We start from the raw sequence: 17270 nt of genomic DNA on the forward strand, positions 1-17270 counted from the left end.
AAATAAAAAGACCCAGGGCATAGGGGTGTAAACACTTCTTCCCTTTGAAGTAGTCACAATATATCAGGCAGGGTATCATGGCTATCAGTTTGGCTCTTGGTGGCAAGCAAATATTTGCTTATTCTATCCTCAAAACATGTAAGTCCATAATTGTTCAAACACTTGAAAAGAAAAATTAACCTCATCAGCAGAAGGCTTAAACCAAGACAGATAATTTTATTTTTCCAGTACTAGGGACTGAATCCAGGACCTCCCACAGTACTAGGCAAGTGTTCTACCACTGGGCCACATCCCCAGCCCACAGCTGGGTATTCTCAAGTACTGAGTAAGGAAGAATACAAAGGGGACCAGAGACTATCTCTTTGAACCATTTTCATTCTCTTTGGGTTCCCCAAATCTGTCTCACTCTTTATTATTAAAGACTCAAAGGTAGGCCTCATCTGAACAATGTGGTTATTTTTTTATTTTATTTTGAACAGGCTTCTCAAACACTCATTCACAGCCAAAACTAGTAACCATTAAAGGTCAAGCAGAAAGAAACTTTCACTCATGCAAAATAAGGGTAACCACAAGGTGATAACCTTAATGTGGCTCAGAATCTTTCTTCCTAGGCAGATCCAGAGCACAGTTCTTTCTGAGTTCAGGTAGTGTTTGTTCATATTCTAAGAGTGTGCAGAGCCTCCTGACATGATTATCTTTGAAGGCAGCACTTGGTTGGATAGATGTGTTTCTGTAGGTTTCAGTGTTAAAGTCCTATTGCTTTATAAGTGACCTCTTATGTTCTAACATGGAACAGGAGTCAAAGCATTGTGGAAGTGGAGATAGGAAAGTTGTTCCATGAGCCTTATTTAAGATAGGGAATCACTGATTTTTAACAATATAAAGCATGGGATAGTGGTGGTAAGCAGAGGACTATCTTCACACATCTCCCAGCAACCCAGAGTAGTGGCTTAGAGAAGAAATGGAATGTGCTCTAAGGGACCCTATGATTATGAAAGACTTCTAGGAGAACTAGTACCTCCTCCATGTCATCCCAGTGGTGGCTACCATATAGTAAATAGTGTTGTGCCAAAGGAACCACCACTGCTAGACAAACCTGGTAAAGGAAGCTACAGTAGTCATTACAATCATGTTGACTACTGAGTAATGATGAGAGTCACAGGTTTTCTCGTGATCAAAGAAGTGGTCCATTGCAGGAAGTCATCCGTGAAATACATGAGGACATTCTCTCAGCATGGAAGCCAGGGAGGGATAGGCCTAGCATTGGGAACTTTTTGTGGCTCTCCCATGGCAATAGATCACCCAATGCATGTGACCTTCTCCTCCACACTGCTAGAAAGGTCCCTCATAGTAGTACTGGAGATGGGTGTGTCCCTTTAGGAACTGAAAAGCCCACCTCTATCCTATTTTGGTGAAGAACATTCTATGGAAGGCCTTAGATATTTCCCGCTATAAATAAAGCAGACATGGACTCCATTTTCATTTTATTTTTTTATTTGTATGTGGTGCTAAGGATCAAACCTAGTGCCTCACACGTGCTAGTCAAGTGCTCTACCTCTGAGCCACAATCCCAGCCCCTCAGGCTCCATTTTTTCACAGAAGCCTGATCCGTCTCAGAGCTTGCCTGTCCCCCCCTGCTGTTGACACTAGTTTCTGTGTTTTGTGCTCTTTTTTTTTCCGCTGTTTTATTTCTCTTAGCTTTTAATTCTCAGTGTCGTGATGGGCAAAAGGTGAGACTTATGCAGTTGAGGGGGAGAAATAAAGAATGTCCTCATGCTTCTGACCTTTTCAATGCTTTATTCACTTAAATCACTCAGTACAATTTCACTCTATAGGTTCTTAATCAAGAAAATGACAATCCTTTTTTTAAAAAATGTTTTTATACCTTTGTTTTATTTATTTATTTTTATGTGGTGCTAAGGATCAAACCCAGGGCCCCACATGTGCTAGGCAAGTGCTCTACTGCTGAGCCACAATCCCAGCCCTGAAAATGACAATCTTTAATGCTAGGCACTGCAATAGATATAATCAATTAACAGCAAAAAAAAAAAATGCTAGATTCATTCTAAGCACTGCAAACACACTTAATCATGACAGGCTCATGACAGACATTTCCTCTGCATGCTAAGTCAAGTATCAGATCAAAAGTCTCAAGCCTTAGGCTTTAAGTCCAGCAGATGCACACTCATTCAGACCATGGTGATCAGGTCAGGAGCCAAGGCAGACTTCACTTCTCAGGTGGAGCTGACAGCCGGGTGAGGAGAGGGTCGTAGTGAGAAGTTGAAGCTCTCACCAGGGTCAAGATGTGGCTGTAGAGTTTGAAAGCAGTGAGAAGGATGCAGAGGAACAAGCCAACAATGGGAAGAGTTGGGATGTCAGTCCAGGTCCTCATCAGGCTCTCCAGCGTGAGGACATCAGTGTCAGCTGGCTGAATGTCTATTCATTTACTCCATTATTTATACTAAATTTTGGGGCTTCTGACCACCCTTTCAATCCCTATCAGCTGCCACTGGATTTCTCAGTGATGTCATTTGCCCTGGGGTTAAAGCATCTGGTCTGGTGGTCCCCACTGATTTTCTTACCTCTTTCCCTGATGGGGTGAGGACAACATGACACAGATTTCACTCTGAGCTTGTTAGGGCGGGGAGAGGTAACTTGTTTGTGCCTGAGGGCCATACTGGAGGGCTCCATAGGTGTGCCTGTTGAGACTGCAGGTTTCAAAGTGGAGTTTTAAAATGGAGTTGCTTAGGCTCAGGCCTAAAGCCATCCTTACACTCAGCCACTTCTTTCCACCGAGGGGAACTCCATTCTCACTGCTTTTGCAAGACGTGGGAGGGAGTCCACCTCGCAGAGGAGATGAATCTGGCTTTACGAGGACAAGAGATGATTGTTCTGTAAACCCACAGCTTGAGGACAGGGACATGAGGGATGGATTTAGAAGAAAAATCTCCACTGTTTGCATTACCAATACACCAATCTCCTCATAAAAGAGAGGCTCCTGTTGCACACAGTCACTGGCAGGAAGAAAGGACCCTCCACACAGCAGATCTGGCTCTTGGCTCAATAGAAGCAGCTTCTCTCCAGAATGAAGCAAAACTTACTCTCTCCATCAGTGTCATAGAGGTGAAAAAAGACCTAACAAGTCTTTAAAAATTTCAAGAGACATTTGCCCGCAGGAGTTCCTTCATCGAAGGTGTTAGACAAACTCAGGAAGCTACATGAAAAGGAACTTACTGACTGCAAGCAAATGCACTGCCAAAAAGTTTAGCAATCAGATGAAAGTAGCTTGCCTGAAATTTCTGAGTTTGAGGCGGGATCCACAGCACTGTTTTTCACTAACCAGCCAAAGAACCAGAGTCACATCCAACAGATGGCATAGAACTATTTGAAGACAATCAGCTAACAGTTGCTCTAAAGCAATAGCATCAAAACCCAAAGAGACCAAACAGGTTGACCAACAGGACTGGAAGCATTTCAGATGGTGGTAAAAATGCTGCTTGAAAATGATTCTTCATTAGAGAAGTCTACAGAGTTTGCACTGAGGCAGAGTTTGATTGCAATAGATGAGTGCTGTGTTGGAAAACCCAGGCCTTTCACTGCAGAGTATGATTGTTCTCCTCAAGATTTTGTAGAGCCTTTTTAGAAGGTTTAGTGCTCAGGCAAAAAATAAAATAAAAATGTTTCTAAATTTTCCCCCATTGTTCAATCCTTAATATGTGGAATTTTTGTAATGAAGAGAAATACTTCATGCTAGCTGACCACATTTCCAGTATCAAATAAACATCTAAAACAATCTGCTTAAAGTATTTTAATTAGAAGTTTCTTGTTTTGGAATTTGTTTGTATTTTTTGAGGGTTTTTTTGGGGGGAGGGTGAACAATCTATACCCATCCCTCATCCTTGCCCTCCACCCAAATGATGGTCAATTAAATTTTTAAGCTTGAACAAAGCAGACATGGGGTACAGCTCTCTGTACTAACTCCTTCCTATTCCATAGTCTTCCATTTACAGATTAGAGATCATTTCACTCAAACATTACTAGTCTTTTTTTTATATATTTTATTTTATTTTTTTAGTTGTAGTTGGACACAATACCTTTATTTTATTTATGATAAAATAGGATCAAGCCCAGGGCCTCGCACGTGCTTGGCGAGCACTTTACGGCTGAGCCACATCCCCAGCCCCACATTACTAGTCTTTTTGCATTTCATAGTGAAGATATCATGTGGAAATGTTGGAATTCTGAATTGTGGTGTTATTGACTTGTGCTCGCTTTCCTTAGGCTTTGTAACTTTTAATAAGTCAATGTGTCCTATCCTGAGTACTTAAGTATCTTAGAGAAGATTTGCTTTGAAAATACGTCTCAATGATAAAATAGAGACACCTTAGAATAAAGTCTTTCTTTCCAAGTAAATGAACTCAATGTGTCTCTTCCAAAAGGCCCCTGAAACTTTTGCCTACTCTTACTTCTGGGTAGTCTTCAACAGTATCAAATACAAGACTAAGAGAAGGGGCAATTTTAGATGAACAATAAGGGATATTTTAAAACTGAGATTTTTCAAAACCCCTCAGATCAGTACAGTAAACATTTAAAATATACAGGAGAACAGGAGTTTTATTTATTCTAAGGTTCATACTACCTGTCAGGAAACAGATTGATAACATGCTCTTGATTAAGTCATTTTCAGAATTATTCTGTTTTTAATCTGTGTAATCTGATGAGTTTTTTGTTCTGCTGACTCTTAGAGGTTCTTAGACATTCAAGAGAAATCTTGAAAGAAAGAGAAGAACAGGCAGTAATCCCCCCACAGCCAGCCTTACCAAGCCAGGCTGTGTCATCAGCCCTTTTAGTGGGCCATTCAAATTACAGGTTAGTTGAAAACCTAACAGGGACCCATTAGGACACTCCACTCATTTTCTGGTCACTTCCAATAGCCCAGTGCCATTGAGCTAAAATATATAATCTGGTGACATTAGCAAGGAAACCTTAAAAATCATGTTTGTTGTTACTAGCCAATTTCATTATCCTCCCATCCTCCTTCCTTTTCTCCTCTATTCTACTTTAATTTTGGTATTCTTTTTATTTTTTTTACTTACCCCAGAGTACATCAAGGATATTCTAAAAGTAGAAATAGCAGTGTGAATAATTTCAATGGCTTCTCTCATGGGTGCCCCCAAATATGTATTGTGTCATTCCACGTATTTAAAAACTAATGAGGGAGTACATTTTTTTAAAATTTCATAAGGGAGAATACCTTGAATTTTTATTTTTCTCTTTGAGAGATTGTATTTAACTATCTTTTATAAGCCAAATGAAATCCCACATATTATCTCTGATATTTTTTCTTAAAGTGTAAAGTGATATATTTGTTACAAACCTTAAAAAGATTAACAAACTATTGATGTCATTTCTCCTGTCCCCAGTGTTTTGTTTTTCTTAAATATTCTAGTCCCAGGATTTAGGTTCTTTGGTTGGTATGTCACAAGTTTGAAAATAAAATCTTTATCCAGAGATGTAAGTTGTTTAACACACTCAAATTAATAAACATAATTCATCACCTAAATAGAATTAATGACAAAAATCACTAAGTCATGTCAATAGATGCAGAGAAAGCATTTGACAAAATCCAGTACCCATTCATGATAAAAACACTGAAGAAAGTAGGAATAGTATGAATTTACCTCAACATCATAAAGGCTATATATGAAAAAACCTAAGCCAACCTCATAGTAAGTGGAGAAAAACTGAAACCCTTTCTTTTAAATCTGGAATAAGATTTTAAAATCACCACTTTTATTGAATATAGTGCTTGAAATTCTAGCCAAAGCAATTAGACAAGAGGAGGAAATGAAAGGACTAAAAATAAGAAAGGAAGAAGTCAAACTGTCACTGTTTGAAGATGAGATACTCCTATACTTAGAAGATCCCCAAAACCCCAGCAAAAGACTACTCCAGCTACTAATCAAATTCAACAAAGTATCAGGCTACAAAATCAACACACAAAAATTAATAGATTTCCTACACAAATTGAATCTGCTGAGAAAGAAATCAGGAAAACAGTACCATTTACAATTGACTAAAAACAAAAAACAACCTAGGAATACATCTAGCCAAGGAGGTGAATAACCTCCACATGAAAACAATAGAAAAGTGAAGAAAAAAGTTGAATGAGGCATAAGAAAATTGAAAGACCTCCCATGCTCATGGATAAGCAGAATTAATATTGCTAAAATGGTTTAATTGGCTTAATATTGCTAAAATAGCTGGGCATGGTGGCACATCCCAGTGTCTCGAGTGACTGAGACAGAGGATCATGAGTTCAAAGCCAGTCTCAGCAACAGCGAGGAACTAAGCAACTCAGTGAGACCCTGACTTTAAAATAAAATACAAAGTAGGGCTGGGGATGTGGCTCAGCTGTTGAGTGCCTGGTACAAGAACAAAGAAAAATGGCAGAATTAATGAAGGCAATATGCAGATTCAATGCAATCCCCATCAAAACAATAATGACATTCTTCACACAACAAGAAAAAATAGTCCTAAAATTTACTTGGAAAAATAAAAGACCCAGAATAGCCAAAACAATTTTAAGTCAAAATAAGAAATGCTAGATGCATTGCAACACCTAATTTCAAATTATACTACAGAGGGATAGTAACAAAAACTGATACTGGCACAAAAACAGACACATAGACCAATGGATAGAATACACAAATATAAACCCACACATCTACAGTCATCTGATCCTTGACAAAGGTGCCAAAAACATACATTGGTGAAAAGATAGCCCCCTTAACAAACGGTGCTGAGAAAACTGGGTATCCATATATAGAAAATGAGAATAGACCCTTATCCCTCATCCTGCACAAAAATCAACTCAAAATGGATCAAAGACCTAGGAATTAGGCCAGAAACTATTCAGCTCCTAAAAGAAAACATAGGGTCATCACTTCAGCATAGAGACAGGCAAATACTTGCTCAATAGGACCCCTAAAGCTCAGGAAATAATACCAAAAGTTAATCAATGAGATGGCATCAAATTAACAAACTTCTGTGAAACAAAGGAAACAATTAAGAACATTAAGAGGGGCTGAGGTTGTAGCTCAGCGATAGAGTGCTCACCTAGCACATGCAAGGACTTGAGTTTGATCCTCAGCACCACATAAAAATAAATAAATAAATAAATACAATAAAGAATTGTGTCCATCTACAACTAAAAAATAAATTTAAAAAAAAAGAACATGAAGAAAGAACTTACAGAATGAGAGAAAATCTTTGCCAGCTACACTTCTGATAGGATTAATATCTAGAATATATAGCAAATTCAAAAGAATTAATAATAAAAAGACAAATAACCCAAATAATAAATGATCAAATGAATTAAACAGACATTTCACAAAATAATGAATACAAATAGCCAACAAGTATATGGAAATATGTTCAACATCATTAGCAATTAGGTAAATGCAAATCAAAACTACATTGAGATTGCACCTCATACCAATCAGAATGAGAGTTATCAAGAATACAAAAAATAATACTGTCATGTATATCCAAAAAGAACAAAAATTTTAAAAAAGGAAAAAAGAATACAAGCAATTATAAATGCTGGAGAAGATGTGAAGAAAAAGAAATACTTTACACTGTTGGTAGAATTGCAAATTAATACACTCTGAAAATCAGTATGGAGGTTCCTCCAAAGAATAAGCATGGGACCACCGTACGAACCATCCACAGTACTCTTTGGTATTTATCCTGAACAATTAAAGTTGTCATACTGTAGTGATACATGTATACCCATTATTTTGATGACAGCACAATTCACAATAGCCAAACTATAAAACCAGCCTAGGTGTCCAACAACAGACAAATGGATAAAGAAAATATATATATACACAATGGAGTTTTATTCAGTCATCAAGAGGTCAAAAGTAGGTCATTTGCAGGAAAATGGATGGAACTTGAGACCATCATGTTAAGCAAAATAATCCAAAGTCAAAAGGTCAAGTTCATATTTTTTTTTCTCATAAACATGGAAATTAGAGAGGACAAAGGAAAAGAAAGGTGGGGAGTGATAGCATGAAAAGCAAAGGGAGATATTAGACAATTATATTATTGTAGTATGTGCAGGTACTAATACGAGACAACAAATCCCACAATTATGTACAACTATGAAGCACTGAGAAAAAAGAAAAGATAAGAAAGCCTGAGAAAATACCAGAGACAAAGAAGTTCTTCACTTAAATTCATTTTTTAAAAATGTCTTACTAACAGATACGTTTAAATGTAGGATCAATGGGTAATCTCTGCCTCTTCCTTTCCCTCCAATTTCATTCAACATTTAAACTCTTTCTAAGCTTGCCATCAGCATTATTCTCCTAGGCTTGACAGTGTTGACTTTGTTGGGAATTTTCCTTTTCCTTTACTGCATTTTAAAGTCAAATTATAGGATATATTCAGATGTATACCAGAGTATGTATTTTGTAAAATGTTCTGGATTAAAGATTTATTTGTAAATTATCCACTGTTTTTCAGTATAGCTGACAGATGTGATAAAATTTTCATTTCCTTACCATGAAACCTTGATGATCAACATGGGGAAAGCTGATATTATAGATCTTTTAGTGAATTTTAAAAGTTCGAAATAAAGCAACCAAGTTTAAATAAAATTATATAGATATGTAAATATCTTACAATAGTAACAAAAACACACCAAAGTAAAAAATTGGCTGAATAATTTGGCATCATGCTATATAACTTTGAAGATAACAGGGATATGTGTCATGTCTATTTACTTGAAAAAATATATATATAAGAATAATTTTGCATGGAAAATATCAATAGAAATAGTGAAAACAGACAAAAGAATAGAGTAAAAAAATAAAGAAACACAGCTGATTTTAAGTTGTACAAAATAGTCATTGTCTTTTCTTTAAAGTGGTTCAAATTCATAGTGAAATTGAATTTCCTGTCTTGGAAATGGTGCTGTTTTCCCAATTCTTCCTGAGCCAAAGCTTTAAACAACATCATGACTTTATTTTCTTGTAGATTAATTCTCAGAACATCATAATATCTCTCTTCAAACATTAAAAAAAAAAAAACCATTCAAGGGTGGTGAACCAATAAGTAGTTCCTGCTCTGCACACAGCTCCAAAGGTATAGTAGCCCTTTGGAGAAGAAGGAAGACCAATGGATAGAAGAAGGAAGTTCTAAGATGTTAAATACTGAGGCCAGCTTCCCTAGGTAAGCTTAGTGGTCTGACTTTCCCATCAACATGAAGGCTTTTCTGATTCTGGGGCTTCTTCTCCTTTCTGTCATAGTCCAGGGCAAGGTCTATGAAAGGTGTGAGTTGGCCAGAACTCTAAAAAGACTTGGAATGGATGGCTACCGCGGAATCAGCCTGGCAAACTGTAAGTTGGGTTTTCCTCATTGTTTTTACAATGATTGAAAACATCATTTTGGTCCTCTAGAATTAGATACCTGCTGAAGGGATATGGGTATTATTCATTTTAAGTTGATTAATCTTCATTTTCTTGCACAACATTCAAAACATGCCATGACGAAAAGTTACTGTATAGCATACTCCAGATTCTCCAATCTCTGTACTTTTCAGATTGACCTCAAACATTTCCCCTTCCACAGCTATTTGTAAATGAATGAGCAAGTAAGTACATGAATGGGTGGTTGAACAAAATCACGGAATAGCCTTTCCTATTCCATAATTCTTGGTTTCAAGATTCAAACTTAACATCCAAATTCACCTTTAGGTATTACAAGAAAATCACTCTCAGAAAAATCCTTAAATGTTTCTAATAAAGCATTTTCCCATCAGCTGTGTATCTGCTATGAATTTGTACAACCTTCTCAACAGCTCCATTTTCTGTTCTAGGCTCAGTGTTGTCTGAGAGATGAGAACAAGGGGAAGGCAAAAGCGATGGAAAAATAGCAATTTAAAGATTTTTAAAAGTACCTTATCTTGCTTCACAGTCTTATAAACTGATTTGAGCTACAAAAGGATACTCCTAGGGACCCTCTATAACAAAGGTATTGAGGCAGGCAGGCATGGTGGCTCAGACCTGTAGTCCCAGCTACTTGGGAGGCTGAGGTGGAAGGATCACTTGAGACAGGAGACCACCCTGGGAACCCAGTGAGACCCTGTCTCAAACAACAAAACAACCCTAACCTGTTACTGATATTTTATCAATTAAATACATCTTGTACTTACAAAGTAAGTCTCTAGAAAAAATACAATTAGTTGTATAGAATTGGTTTTGATACACAGTATATAAATCAGTTGGTGTTGCTATTTATTACAAAAAACTATTTCTTTTCAGGGGTGTGTCTGGCCCAATGGGAGAGTAGTTACAACACCAGAGCTACAAACTACAACCCTGGAGACCAAAGTACTGACTATGGGATATTCCAGATCAATAGCCACTACTGGTGTAATGATGGCAAAACCCCAAGAGCAGTTAATGCCTGTGGTATATCCTGCAATGGTAAGACTAGATAATATTTGAGTGATGGCACAAGAACTACCTGCATATGTTTACAAGAACAGATGTTCAAGCAAATCAAATAGCTTGTAAGGGTTTGTCAGGGAGCTAGAAAAAAATCCATCTCAACTTCTAGAAAGTGATTGTTATCCTTAAAATTCCCTGTATAGAAACCTAGGGCTAGGGATTTAGCTCAGTGGTAGAGTGCCTGCTCATTTATTGTTAATGGCCTTATTAAAGCTTTTCCAAAACTTTGCCATTCCATGTATTCACTGAGAATGGCTTAGGGAATCTTTTGATTGTGTGATCCTTTTGATTGTTTTATGCGTTATTATGAAAGGTCCTATGTATGTAGAAAGTTAGATTTTCATATAATGAATATCCAGATGACTGTACACTTTCAACAATAATTGACATCTTTCCATAGATTCTTCTTGTTATTTATACATTTTGCTGAGAGATTTTAAGGTGAATTAGAAATGTTGATATTTTATTTCTAAATCCTCTAGCTTGAATCTCCAAAATACACAATTCCTAAATAATCATTATCACACCTAAAATATTACCTCATGTATTTATGTACTTGGGATGAAACATTGTGTTTTAATAAGAAAAAGAACTCTCAAGGTTTGTTACATATATAAGGTATGAGAGTATTAGACTCCTGAACTCATGAAAATAGAAATAGCATGTACAAATTTTAGTGTATAAAATAGTGCATACATATTGCAGACTTGATATTTTAAAAATATTAAATGTTAAAATCCCCAAGAGAAAATCAATTTTATAAAATTATTTTTAACTTAGCTGATTTACTTAAAAATTGCTTTTGTATTGTATAATAATCTATGGTCATTGAATAATATTTAGAAAAATATAAGCAAGGTGAAATAGCATGCACAGTCTTACTACCCAGAGATTTATAACCATGGATAATTTTTGGTGCATATTCTTTCTGAATGTATTTCAACATGTAAAGTTATATTAAACATATACATAGCCAGATACAACTGTGTTTTTACAAAAATTAAATTTTATTATACACCTTGCTCTACAAATATCATCTATTCACATAAATTATTTCCATATCAATGTGATTTTTTGAAAGGGAGAGAGAATCCACTGTTAGGCTGTTTCCACTTTTCCCTTTTAGGAATTGCTACAAATGGCTTTATGGATACATGCAAGGGGTTTCAATATATTTCTCTCTCTCTCTCAATTCTTTTTAACTTTTGTGCATATTGCCACTGAGACATATTCCCAGACTTTTTATTATTTCTTTGGGATATAACATCAGTGGTAGAATTGCTGAGTAAAAAATTTCGGGGCATGTATTTTTTCACAGTATGCAAAGAGGACTTTCTTCCATATTAATTAATAATTCCAGGTCTCCAACAACTTTAGTAATTGAGAAACACTGTGTTATTTCACGTCAATAACAAAACAAATTAAGAGGAAGTTTTCCCAACAAACACAGATATATAAATTCTTGGCGTGGTATGCTTTCCTCTGCCTAACATAATAAACTGGCTAAGTGTAAACTTCCAAGGAAATTGTTAGAACATCCTTTTCATGTCTCATCACATCTCTTCCAGCTCTGTTGCAAGATGACATCTCTCAAGCCGTGACTTGCGCAAAGAGGGTTGTCCGTGACCCACAAGGCATTAGAGCATGGTATGTTTTAAGGTTTGAAAGGGGAAACTGTTTTACTCTACTGTTCATATATGCAGTGAGAGGAAAAAAATCAAAGACCTAAGTGTTATTCTGAATGTAAAGTTGCCCTTTGAGGCCTAAGGGACACAATGTATTACCTCCTTCAGAAGAGACAATCAGCTTGAACTGATTCACAGTCTTGTCCATTTACTCCTCTATAGATTTTAGGGATTTCTAAAGTTTTAAATATTCTCCACACTCTACTAGTTCCTTGTCATATCTTTTTTTGGGGGGAAAGTGGGAGGCTTGTATAAGAGATAGAACCAGGAAACTTAACCACTGATCCACAGCCCCAGTCCTTTTTTATTTTTTATTTGGAGACAGGACCTCACTAAATTGCTAAGGCTGGCTTTGAACTTGCAGTCCTCCTGCCTCAGCCTCCTGAGCTGCTACAGTTATAGTCATGCACCCCATGTCGGCCTCCTTGTCATATTTGAAACAATTTGTGGAATAAGTAAATGGGCCATGCACATAATTCAACATTTGTGTTCAGCATTCTGTGTCCTATGGAGGCCTCTGAGGATGAGCAAAGCATCTTGTATACTCATCTCCACTTAATCAGTAGCAGTACCTGGGTCTAGTTGTAGCCTGTATGATATTTATGGATAGGATTTTTTGCTCCCACAAAAGGAATTGAGTATGTACACTACAATGCAGATATGTTTTAACCTTTGTTTGTGTTTCCCTTTTCTCTGCAGGGTGGCATGGAGAAATCATTGTCAAAATCGCAACCTCTCTCAGTACATTCAGGGCTGTGGAGTGTAACTGCAAAATTTTCCTTCTTCTTCAGCTCATTTTGTTACTTTGCCACATTAAGGGACACACTGCCACTAGTGTAGTGTGTCACACTACCATTGATTCCCCTTCAAACAAGTAGCATTTTTACAGAAGCAGGAACAAAATATAGCCTTTCTCCTAAGAGCCATGCCGTTCATAATTTGTGTTTTACTTAATAGTAACCCCCCATTTTCAGCTTACTAATAAAGCTAATGCTGGTGAAAAACTTACCTACAACCTTGATTATCAAATAATCTATAGTACATTCAGTTTTTTTTTAAAGATATAATCAAGACTTAATCTTAAATGATACCAGTATTTCCCAATATTAGACAACAATACAAAAAAGGCTATCTAAAAACCACTGGAATTTAGGCAACATCCAAACTGTGTAGCACCCAATGCCTTCCATCTATACAGTTATCTCCAAAAATAGGAAAATTAACCACTCTCTTGGGCAATATAAAATTCTTAAAGGATTGGAAAGCCAATGCCTAAAGTGAAGACTGACCGAAGGAAAAATGTGTTTGCACAAAGTGTGTGACATTTGGTTTAAGAATTTTCCATTTATGCAGCTTTACAAACAGACTCACAATTTATATATCAATCTGTTTTAAGCTTTGAAAGAACACTTACCTGCATCTGACTGATCATAAGCCATTAAGGAGGGATTTAAATGGGCTGTTGATGTTCCCCAATTTTATTAACTTAGATTCATGCATTTCACCTAAATCTGAGACAGATAAGCTTGCATTACTAATTAACCACAGGAGTGAAATTATGCATACTGTAAAAATACAAATGTTATCATTAAATGGTTGCATTGCATATTTTGTCTGTCCTTGTTTAGACCCATTTGGAGTCTGGGGGGAAAAAATAACATATATTAGAAAAAGAGAAAAGAAAGAACTTGGTATTCTTAATGTCTTCTATATCCTCACCTGCACTGAAAGCTAGCAATGGCTGGAGGAAAATCCACAAGCTGCCTAATAAATCTTACTTTGAATCCATAACCATGAATCTCATATGGCCTCAAGTCAGCATGGTCACCTCAGTCACTTCTCTGGATTCTTCCTGTGTTGTCCCCCTCTCTAAAACAACTATGATTATTTCACTTCTCCTATTCTTTGTTGAGAGCCCAACACACACATCTGACACCCTCTCTGCCCCCTAACCTTCCACTATCCTCTGCTCTTAGCAGATAATCTTTGCTTATATATACCATTAAAAAAAAAAAAAAGCCATTTCAAAGAAGCACTACAAAGTTCTCCCCCTGTCACAAAGCAGCAGTCACACCTTTCCCTCACTGATCCTTCCTTCCTTCCCACTGTTTCTGGGATGAAGGGCCTTTGCTCCTGGCAAAGGCAGCATCTCCACATGCAGCCTCTGTCCCATGCCTCACAACTCCCAGCTAGGCTGAGCTTCTCCCTCTCTGCTCCATCACCTCCATCATTGTGCAAAGGGCCCCCCAGCATTCTCCCATCGTACAAACAACATTCCACTGACCCTACACCACCCTCCAAGTACAACCTCAGCATCTGCTCTCTCCATGGTGGGACTTCTAGGGGAGAAGCACATCCCCACCTCCCATTTCTCTTCAGCTCTTTCCAGTCTGGCTTCTGTCTCACTCAGCCACGTCTGCTGCCCTAGGACTTCTCCCATGACCTGGGTACAATTCCAGTGATCATCTGCTCTCTGCTTGATCTCTCATCAGCATTTAGCTAAGTGAACCACTTCATATCACTAGAAGCTTTTTCTCTCTCACCTTCTTGCTTACATCCGACTTCACAGGCTGCTCCTTCTCAGTTCCTCTTTTCTACTCTCTCTCTCTGCTATTTCATTCCTTTTTAATATTTTTAGTTGTAGAGGGACACAATACCTTTAATTATTTTTATGTGGTGCTGAGGATCAAACTCCATGTTTCCCACGTGCTAATCAAGGGCTCTACCATTGAGCCACAGGCCCTCTGCTATTCCATTACTGAATGTGTGAATGTCCCAGGGCTCAAGCCTATAACAATTTGATATGCAAAAAATTTTACTTATTCATTTATGGTGTCCCCTCTTGTCCACGATTTTATTCTCCATTGTTTCAGTTATCATGGTCAACTGTGACCCAGAAATATTAAGTGAAAGTTCCAGAATGAAACAATTGATACATTTTGAATTGCATGCCATAGGGAAGTGTGTGATGAAATCTCCCACTGACCTGCTCTGCCCTGTATGGAACATAAGTCTTTCTTTGTTGCACCATCCTTTATTGCCTCCTGATCATTACTCATTTAGTAGCCAACTCGGCTACCAGATTAGCTGTGAGAGTATCCAAGTGCTTATGTTCAAGCTCCTTATTTTACTTAATACAGTAATTGTTCAATTTAATTTTTAGTTATTGTTAGTCTACTGTGTCTAATTCATATATTTATAATTTATAAATTAAGCTTTGTCATCAATAGCCAATAAAATAAAAAACATAGTACGTACAGGGTTCTGTACTGCCTGTGGTTTCAGATAGCCACCTGGGGTTTTGGAATATATCCCTCAGGAATAAGGGACAACCATTGTATTAATATCTCCTCAACAAATTACAACTTCAAAAAGGATAGTTTTTCCACTTGTTAAAGGCATTGAATTGGGCTGGTGGGCACAATACCTCAGTGGTAAAGCAGCTTGGCTAGCAGGCAGGAGACCCTGGGTTTGATCCCTAGTACCACAATAAAAGAGAGAGAGAGAGAGAGAGAGAGAGAGAAACACACACACACACACACACACACACACACACACACACACACACGGTCTTACTTTCTCCCTGATCTTCCCATCCTTCTTCCCCTCAGGCTGAGAAGAAAGAGCCAGCTCTGGTCCTGGCCTGAGGGAGAACACTGAGAGTTGAACTGCTCCACATGGACTGACAACCAGTCTTCCTGTTCATAGCCCTGCCATTCACTCCTGCCTCAGAGTTGCCTCAGTCTTTTCCCAGTTCTAGGAAAACAGTCACCTTGCTTTGTATTGAAGTCCCCTTCTACAGGCACTCACGTGTCAGCTAGACCCATTATCCTAAATTGCCCTTCACCCTCTGGATTATAAAATTGTACTACATTTCTCATCGTCATCGATTCTGCCTTTCATGGCCCTTGTTGACTTGTGCCTTTTAAATCTTCTTTGGGTGATATTTTCATGGGATGTGCAAGAAATGTGAGATGGTGCTATCCCATTGAACATTCTAACAATATCATAAATTGTGGCAAAGATTTGCTTTAAAGATGACTTAGTTTGGGGGAATAGTCAAAGTCTGTGAGATCTTTCCTCATCTCCTATTTCCCAGTCCTGAAGTCCCCAACATTCACCATAATTAATTATTTTTTCTCAATTGTACGAAAAAATAAAGACAAAATTCTGAATTGTGAATAATTAATAAATTATTATCGATTGGAATAGGATAAAATTGTCTGGGATCTAATGACATCTTTTCTGAAAAGACAAGAGACTCATATTTCATCAAGTAAAACATGCAGAATATACAGAACTTCTGGGGAAAAATTCTCTGCCCCATCATGCCTACTTGCTCTTTTATTTTTAAATAGCTTGCTCATTATTTTAATTGAAATAATAAAGTATTAATTGAATGTCATACAGAGTGCTTGCCTTGTTCATGTGAGGTACTGGGTTCAATCCTCAGCACCACATTAAAATAAAATAAACAAAATGAAGATATCATGTCCATGTATAACTAAAAAAAATTTTTAAATAAAAAAATAAAATAAAACAATCTGCTTAAAGTATTTAATTTGATGTTTTAACTCCCGTCCCAGCTAAAGGAGTGTGGATGTAGCTCAGTCGAAGAGTGTTCCCTGACATAAAAATAAAAAGACCTGGGGCATAGGGGTGTAAACACTTCTTCCCTTTGAAGTAGTAGTAGCAGGGTATCATGGCTATCAGTTTGGCTCTTGGTGGCAAGCAAATATTTGCTTATTCTATCCTCAAAACATGTAAGTCCATAATTGTTCAAACACTTGAAAAGAAAAATTAACCTCATCAGCAGAAGGCTTAAACCAAGACAGATAATAATGGATGTTCTGTTTTGTTTTTTCCAGTACTGGGGACTAAACTCAGGGCCTCTCACAGTGCTAGGCAAGTGCCCTACCACTGGGCCACATCCCCAGCCCACAGCTGGGTATTCTCAAGTGAGTGAGAAAGGATACAAAGGGGACCAGAGACTATCTCTTTGAACCATTTTCATTTTCTTTGGGTCCCCCAAATCTGTCTCACTCTTTATTATTAAACACTCAAA

The 17270-nt window shown here is 37.4% G+C and overlaps 1 protein-coding gene and 1 pseudogene across 1 annotated transcript; both read left to right on the forward strand.

Moving 5' to 3' along the window:
* Positions 1–842: 842 nt before the first annotated feature.
* On the forward strand, positions 843–3688 carry LOC124083984 (periphilin-1-like; annotated as a pseudogene).
* A 5547-nt stretch (positions 3689–9235) lies between these two features.
* Positions 9236–13811, forward strand: LOC124083907 (lysozyme C-like). Its single transcript, XM_046430655.2, has 4 exons — positions 9236–9407; positions 10332–10496; positions 12089–12167; positions 12905–13811. The coding sequence occupies exons 1-4, from the start codon at positions 9272–9274 to the stop codon at positions 12969–12971; spliced, it is 447 nt and encodes a 148-aa protein (XP_046286611.1). The 5' UTR covers positions 9236–9271; the 3' UTR covers positions 12972–13811.
* The last annotated feature ends 3459 nt before the right edge of the window (positions 13812–17270 follow it).

This window comes from Marmota monax, unplaced genomic scaffold (genome assembly GCF_021218885.2).
Source record: "Marmota monax isolate L192 unplaced genomic scaffold, Marmota_monax_Labrador192_F-V1.1 WCK01_AAM20220418_F8-fsc00056, whole genome shotgun sequence".
NCBI classification, from domain to species: Eukaryota; Metazoa; Chordata; class Mammalia; order Rodentia; family Sciuridae; genus Marmota; species Marmota monax.

What these genes read in the sequence shown, in the direction of transcription:
- LOC124083907 (XM_046430655.2), top strand. Translation starts at nt 9,272, where the DNA reads ATGAAGGCTTTTCTGATTCTGGGGCTTCTTCTCCTTTCTGTCATAGTC. An exon ending in CGGAATCAGCCTGGCAAACT is followed by an intron (nt 9,408 to 10,331) that starts GTAAGTTGGGTT and finishes ATTTCTTTTCAG; the next exon opens with GGGTGTGTCTGGCCCAATGG. An exon ending in CCACAAGGCATTAGAGCATG is followed by an intron (nt 12,168 to 12,904) that starts GTATGTTTTAAG and finishes TTTTCTCTGCAG; the next exon opens with GGTGGCATGGAGAAATCATT.